The sequence below is a fragment of the Empidonax traillii genome, unplaced genomic scaffold (assembly GCF_003031625.1).
Source record: "Empidonax traillii isolate 1590-97213 ecotype Southwest subspecies unplaced genomic scaffold, ASM303162v1 scaffold106:size2091409, whole genome shotgun sequence".
In the NCBI taxonomy this organism is placed as follows: domain Eukaryota; kingdom Metazoa; phylum Chordata; class Aves; order Passeriformes; family Tyrannidae; genus Empidonax; species Empidonax traillii.
In genome coordinates this window covers 2,012,417-2,019,648 of record NW_020955299.1, presented here as the reverse complement: position 1 = coordinate 2,019,648, position 7,232 = coordinate 2,012,417, and the positions used below count along the sequence as shown (strand labels likewise).

Here is a 7,232-nt window from a genome sequence, read left to right as displayed (position 1 = left end):
ACTTGAGAACAGGCAAATAATCCTGTCTTATAAAACTACACTTTTTTAACAAACATTTGCTGTAGCGTCTCTTTCACGCTGCAGTGAGTGTAAGGTTTAGATACAGGAAAACGCTTTAGAGCCTGAGGATCCACCACTGATACAGACCTTACATGAGGCCTGTCAGCAAACCAGCTCTTTAAATTAACAGAAATCACAGATATCACAGGATTTGGATTTTCAAACAAAACCAAGAAGGTGTGTTCTTAGAGGAGAAAAAATAAAGCACACTAGATGGGTCAGACTGTAGCTAATGAATATTCTCTGTGCTTCATAACAGCATCATCCCAAAAAACTCCCACTACTATTTGTTCACTGGGAATATTCTTGGGTATGTTCAAAGCACTTTTCCTTCCATTCCCTCTCCCCAAAGTAGTAATTCCCTCACAATTACCAGGCAAACAGAACGGTCCTCATGCTCAAGTGATGTGCTGCAGGCAACAACCCAAGGAAATATTAGTTCTCTCTAAAACAGTGATTTCAGGAAACTTCTTTTCCCCTAAATAAAAATAAATAATTAAAAAAAAAAAAAAAAAAGAAGAAAAAAGAAAACAGACTTTCACTTTAGATTTCTTCAGTACTTTGCAGGCCCTGATAAATCTGTAGCAGCTTCAACACTTTAAGCCAGGACCCACAGCAAAGATGTTCAGTACGGCCCCTTCAGACCTCAGACTGAGAGCTGGGACTCAAGACGGGTTTTTAAAATTGCAAGTCTCTCATTTTGAAGAAGTTAAATCTCTCCAGGCTGAAATGAAAGCGGTTTTGCACACTGGAAATCATGAATGCCTCATTGTTTGTGCCGCCGTACCCAGCCTGTCGCTGTGTGACAGCTCTGTTTGCATTCTGCAGCTCTGCCAGCCCAGCGAGCACATTTCATTTCCCCCCTCTGTGTTTGCACTGCTCTGTGCTCTCGGGCTGCAGTCGGTGCCTGTCTTTTTAAACAGAGCCAGCTGCCAGTGCAGATGTTCCATGAGTACGTGCAACACGTGCTCCAGGCGGAGCAGCAACTTCCCAAAAACTGGAAGGCTCAGAGTTCCGCTTTTTTTGTGCAGCCTCAAAACACAGCGGGGCTTCTGAGGCAGCACCAACCCCACCGAAACCTGCAGGGGAGGGGGTCTCACCCTCCCTTTTGGGATTCCAGTGCCCCTCCCAAAATCAAACAGGATTTTGCAGGAATATTCATTTGCATTCATTCAAACATTCATTCAAATATTCATTTGCAGGAATAAATGAAGAAAGTGTCTCCTCCGTTCCTTTCACCGAGCTGGTTCAATGACTCGACCTGGTCGGGAATTTCACACTTTTAAGTCACAGTGTTTGCCTGACTTGCTCGAAGCTGCGTGTCTTGTTCTGTCTCCGGAGCGCTGCGAGGGATAAAAAGCTTTCCTGTGCTCATCACAGTGACATCGCAAAGTTTGTTCCTCTATTTACTGCAGGGTGTGACAGAACATGACTCGCTTTCCCGCACGGTCTCTGCCGTGGTAACGGCAGTGAATGACACTGGAATTAAGGAAATCCCCTCCAGGCCTTTTTCCATCGGTGCAGTGACCCGGGCGGAGACAGAACACAGAACATCAAGGCCTGGGCTGGAGCTGCCCGAGAACACCCGCGGATACTGCAGCGGGAGCGGGGCAGGCGGGGGGGGAAATCCGGGATCGGGGGACACCCGGAGCCGGGAAGGGTTCCCGGTGCCGGGGCTCCAGGAGCCAGGCGGGGTCGGGAGCCGGGGGGTGGGCCCCGGTGCTGGGAGGGGGTCTGGGAGCCGAGAGGGCTCAGGGCCGGGAGGGGGGATTGTCCCGGAGCCGGGGAGGGGTCCTGGTGTCGGGGGAAGGGTCCCAGTCCCGGTGTCCGGGGGGTCCCGGCGGGGCCGGCCCTGATCCCTCTCCCCTCCCCGCCCTCCCCGAGGGGGCGGTGCAGCGCAGCCGTCGCAAAAGCGCCGCGAAAGCGCCGCCAAGCGCGGCGGCGGCGGCGGCGATGGCGGCGATGGCGGCTTAGGCCCGGTGCGGCGGGGCCGGCGCTCCCCGCCGGGGCTCCCCATGTGGCTGCAGCAGCGCCTCAAGGGGCTGCCGGGGCTGCTCTCCAGCAGCTGGGCGCGGCGCCTGCTGCTGCTGCTGGCGGTGCTGCTGGTCGCCTACTGGTACCTGCTGGCGGGGCGGGCGCGGGGCGCGGGGCGCGGGGCCGAGCCGGGCGGGGCGGCCGCGCTGTGCCTGCGGGCGGCCGAGGGCGCCTGGCGGGCTCAGACCCAGCGCGGGGATGCGCTGCCGCTGCCCGGGGACGCGGCGGGGGGCGAGGGCACGGCGGGGCCGGCGCTGGCGGGCAACGGGTGGGTGCTGCTGGATGTGGCGGCGGGGCGGCTGTGGGTGAGGCCGGCGGGGGCCGCGGCGGGCCCCGCGCTCGCCACCGAGTACCCGGCGCTGGTGCGGCTGCGGGTGCCGGGCGGGCGCGGCGAGGCGCGGGCGGCGCTGGCGGCGCTGCGGGACGGTGCGGTGCGGACGGTGCGGTGCGTTCACGTCGGGCCCGGCTCCGGGCCCGGGGACTGCGTGACGGTGCGGGAGGACGTGGTGGCCCACCGAGGCCGCCCGCACCTCTACCTGCAGCGCCTCCGCATCGCCAACCCCACCGACAGGGTGGTCGCCTTCGAGGCCGCCTCCTCGCCCCCCGCGCCCGGCGGGCGGTTCTCCAGCAGCCTGGAGAAGGCGGGGGAGCGGCAGTTCGTGCTCTCCTCGGGCCGCCTGGCGCTGCCCGGCGAAAACAAGGCGGTGCTGGTGGTGGTGGCGGCCCAGAAGCTCGCGAGCCGCCTGCAGGTCGCGCCCAAGTCGCACTTCGACGAGACGGTGCTGTCCGTGGTGCACACCTCGGAGCCCACCGAGCCCGCTCGGCTGGAGGAGACCCTCGGCAGGCTGAGGGAGGCGGCCAGGAAAGAGATGCTGGAGGTGATGCAGATGGGGGTGGAAGATCTTTTCCAGGAGCACCAGCAGACCTGGTCTGACCTGTTCATTTCAGGTGAGGAAGGTGATGGCTCAGCTTCCCCGGGGTTGGTTTAGAGAGCAGCTGAAACCTCAGGGACCTGGTTGCTGTAAGGGCTCCAGGGGCTTCTTCCTCAGGGGTTGTGGGACAGTGAAACAGTTTGGAATCCAGCATGCTTTATGAAGTGCAGGACACCTGACTGCACTAAGGAAGGGATGGAAGAACATTTCTGATCATAACTCTGGGTGTGCTGCCTTCCATGGCTTCAGGAGCTTCACTGATTTGTCAGCTGGAAATAGAGCTGACCTTTAGTGACAGTAAAAAGACAGATTTCTGCATGGGAGTTAAGGACAGTCCTTAACAGGACAAGGATGGTTTTTCCTAAGATTTCAAAGGTGTTTTTTTGTGAGATTTTAATGGCCTTGCTGCTCAAGTAATGCAGAACTTGCTATTTTATATCCAGTGGAAAGAGATGTTCCTTTGACAGATCATTCTTGCAGAGTCATGGGGACATCTGTGTGTGAGAGTAGCTTGGCTTTCCAGCTCCAAGTAGCAGAGTGATTTGTTCTTCTTAGACAAATACAAGAAAACATTTCACTTTATGGACAAAGGCTTATTAGATGTCATAAACAATTTGGTCTTCTTTTCCTCCCGGTTAATGCCTCGTTTTTCTCTTGTTCCAGGGATTGAAATGAGGAAGATCACAGATGCTCACACCCCGTCCAGCGAGACCGTCAACATGACCCTGTACTACGTGCTGTCCACCGTGCCAGCCCCCCTGCTGGACCCCCAGCTGAGTGCTGAGGACAGGGAGAGGATGGAGGGCAGCCTGAACTACGCTGACCACTGTTTCAGCGGCCACGCCACCATGCACGCCCAGAACCTGTGGCCAGCCAGGCTCACCAGCGTCCCCCAGATCCTGCAGCTCTCAGACCTGTGGAAGCTGACCCTCCAGAAACGGGGCTGCAAGGGCCTGCTGGCGGCCGGAGTGCACGGGCTCATGCAGGGCATGGTGCTGAGCTTCGGGGGGCTGCAGTTCACCGAGAACCACCTGCAGTTCCAGGCCGACCCCGACGTGCTTCACAACAGCTACTCCCTGCGGGGGATCCGTTACAACAAGGACCTGATCAACCTGGCCGTGCTGCTGGACGCCGAGGGGAAGCCCTTCCTGCACGTGTCGGTGAAGCTGCAGGAGAAGCCAGTGAGGCTGTACGCCTGCGAGGCGGGCTGCATGAACGAGCCCGTGGAGCTCACCTCGGAGGCTCGGGGTCACACCTTCCCCGTCATGGTCACCCAGCCCATCACCCCCCTGCTTTACATATCCACAGACCTGGTCCACCTGCAGGACCTGAGGCACACACTCCACCTCAAAGCTATCCTGGCTCACGAGGAGCACATGGCCAAGCAATACCCGGGCTTGCCCTTCCTCTTCTGGTTCAGTGTGGCCTCCTTAATCACTTTGTTTCACTTGTTTCTGTTCAAACTCATCTACAACGAATATTGTGGGCCTGGAGCCAAGCCTCTCTTCAGGAGTAAGGTATAAGGCTGCTGCTTTTGGCTGCTGTCCACTGATTGTTGTCAGCCTGGTGTTCTGTCAGCTGTGCCTGGGCTGGGTCTGTCTTGGACCGTGAGGATTTTCAGTCTGTCTTGCAGCAAACAAACTGTGACCTCTTCTTTTAAGGGGGAGGATTAGGGCAGGGGTTGGAACAGCAAGGCTCACAAACATCTGTCCTGAGACATTTGTAAGGCTGCAGGTGGAGGCAGACACAGCTTTCTGTCCTCTTTCCACGCATCATCGCTTGTTTCTAAGGCAGGAATGTCAGGAGATGATATTTCCTGTTCTGCAATACCAGAAAGCTTGTGAGAGCTGCTGTGCTTGTCTGAACTGCTGTGTGGAGATGTCACACCGGGTCTGAATGAGTGACATGTCACACAGCAACATCCAAAGGCAGGCTGGTTTTCTGGCTTTTGGGACTCCTGGTCCGTGTTCGTGGATTTCCAGGCACTGTGCGGTCCTCCCTCAAACCACATTTACCACCACTGTTTGAGGGAGGTGCTGAGTTGGTGTTTCTCACATTCAGACAAAATTAAGGAAAGTACTGAGTGCTTTTTACTGTGAGTTGGAGGCTCTGGCTTCAAGCTCTACTGCATCTCATTTGGGTGTAAAGAATTTAAAATTCTTGGTTAGAGTTGCCTTAGGAAACTTAGTTGCTAGTAAAAACTAGAGAATAGAAGGTGAGTTCTGCTCTTAGTACTGGGGCTTTCTGGCTATGTGTTGATACAGAGTAGAAATGCAAGACCAGACTGGATTTGCTGTGTGAGCTCCCTGTGGTGTTCAGAGGCTTCCCCTCCTAAGGGCTGAACAGAGTTAAATGTAGCTTTTGCTTAAATAAATAAATAAAAAAAAAGGAAATAAAAAGGAAATAGTTAAGTAGGTCTGTCAGAGGAGAAGTTCTAGCTTTAGATTACCCTGTTATTCCAAATGGTAAAAACAAATTCAGTTTTTGATAGCTAAGGCTGGACAGAAGGTGCTGGACTAAACTGGACAGTTGGTGTGTAAGGGGTGTTTAAGAAGAGCTGGGAATTTCCCTGTCAGCTCCCTGGCTTTGTTGTGGTGAGGACCCACTGAGGATCAAACCTGATCCTAAGCACATCTGAATACCTGCCATCCAATGAAGGAAGGAGTGGGAGGTGCTTGTGGCTGGACAAACTAACCTAGGAAGAGGTGGGATAGATATGTGTGTCAGACAACTGCAGTCACAAGCCTCTGATCATGATCCCAACCTCAGTGCAGAAGGAGGAAGGGGTTGGGAGGTGGTGTCAGTTGTTGTGCACACAGCTGGAACGTGTCCTTGGAATTATGTAATTATGTCCTTCTCTCACTGTTTGTCTCTCTGGTTGCCTTTGTCATCTCCAAGACTTGCCTTCTGCCTGTTCCCAAGTGACCTGTTGACCGTTGCTGCAGGTGACTGTCCCCGACTCTGCTCACTGAAATGCCCAGAAGCTTCACAGCCCCAGCCCAGGGCTGAGCCACCCCCCAGCCTGGACACTGCAGAGCCTGGAGCGACAGCAAACTCTGCTGCCTCGTCTTGGGTGGACCTGCTGGACAGGAAGGTGATGCACAACTTGATTCCAGAACCAGGGCAGAAGTGGGAGCCAGCTGAAGCTCAGAGCCTCTGCAGCAGAGAGAGGATGGTGTTGGAATAACCTCCTGTTCCATGAGTTGAATGGGAACATCCCTGTGTCCAAGTGGACTTAGTCCTGCTTTCAGCCTCTGTTTGCACAAGACATCTGACAATTTTGCAGCTGAGAACAAGGACCTTTTGAAAGCAACAATCTTTTTGTGCCTTGCTATGACAGGAATCTGAGACTTGGAAGGTGTGGTGATTGAAGAGTTTATGCCAGAAGTTCATGTAACAGATGTTTCCTTTTCCTTGTAAGCTGTTCAGTTCCCTAAGAGTAATCCATTTGGTGAAAATACTTGAAGATATACTAAGTTCTTTGATATTTCGATTTGGTTTTGTTTTGTTTTTCTTTTTTTTTTCTTTTTAATTCTACAGGAGAATAAAGAATGATGTTTCCCTTCAGAGAGTTAACTAGAAAACCTTAGTGTAACTTCCTTTCTGGTATACATTTTTTAATTTATTGCTTGGGGGGTGAGGGAGGATATTGATAATTTTGCCTCCACTTCAGTAACAGTCCATTGATCTGTAGATATCTAAGTGCTGGTAACAGGTTTTTCAGCCTTTATGACTGTAGAGTGCAAAATCAATGTGCTGAAATTGTTTCCTGGATTTACCCTTGGAAATGCTGATCTGCAGGTTTCCTACTCTAAGCCTACTGAGACTTTATGCATTGATTTGTTTTGGCAATGGGAAGGGAAGACATCCCACTTTCTAGTGATTTAAAGGTTGTTTGGTTTTAAAATACCAAAGCTGTTGTTTCTAAATAAATATCTTTCAGTCTAATCTGATTACTGAAGTGTGGTTGAGTTTCCTGTTGGTTTTATCTCCGTTCTCTCCTGTCCTTGCTCCCCACCCAGTTACAACAAGCAGAGCTTTATGTTCCATCTGTATCCAGCATTGACTGCAAAAGTGCTTGGATTGTGAGAGAATGCAGTGTGGGAAATAACACAGAAATGGATCTAAGCTGGAAAGAGGAATTTGGAAGGTACAACTAGAGCCAGAACCACACAGGGTTCCATTTCCCTGCTCTGTATAACGTTG

At 53.1% G+C, this 7,232-nt stretch overlaps 1 protein-coding gene across 1 annotated transcript; it reads left to right on the top strand.

Moving 5' to 3' along the window:
- The first annotated feature begins 2,039 nt into the window (after positions 1–2,039).
- On the top strand, positions 2,040–6,979 carry KIAA2013 (KIAA2013 ortholog). Its single transcript, XM_027882559.1, has 3 exons — positions 2,040–3,042; positions 3,690–4,543; positions 5,972–6,979. Exons 1-3 carry the CDS (start codon positions 2,076–2,078, stop codon positions 5,996–5,998), a joined length of 1,848 nt encoding a protein of 615 aa, XP_027738360.1. The 5' UTR covers positions 2,040–2,075; the 3' UTR covers positions 5,999–6,979.
- The last annotated feature ends 253 nt before the right edge of the window (positions 6,980–7,232 follow it).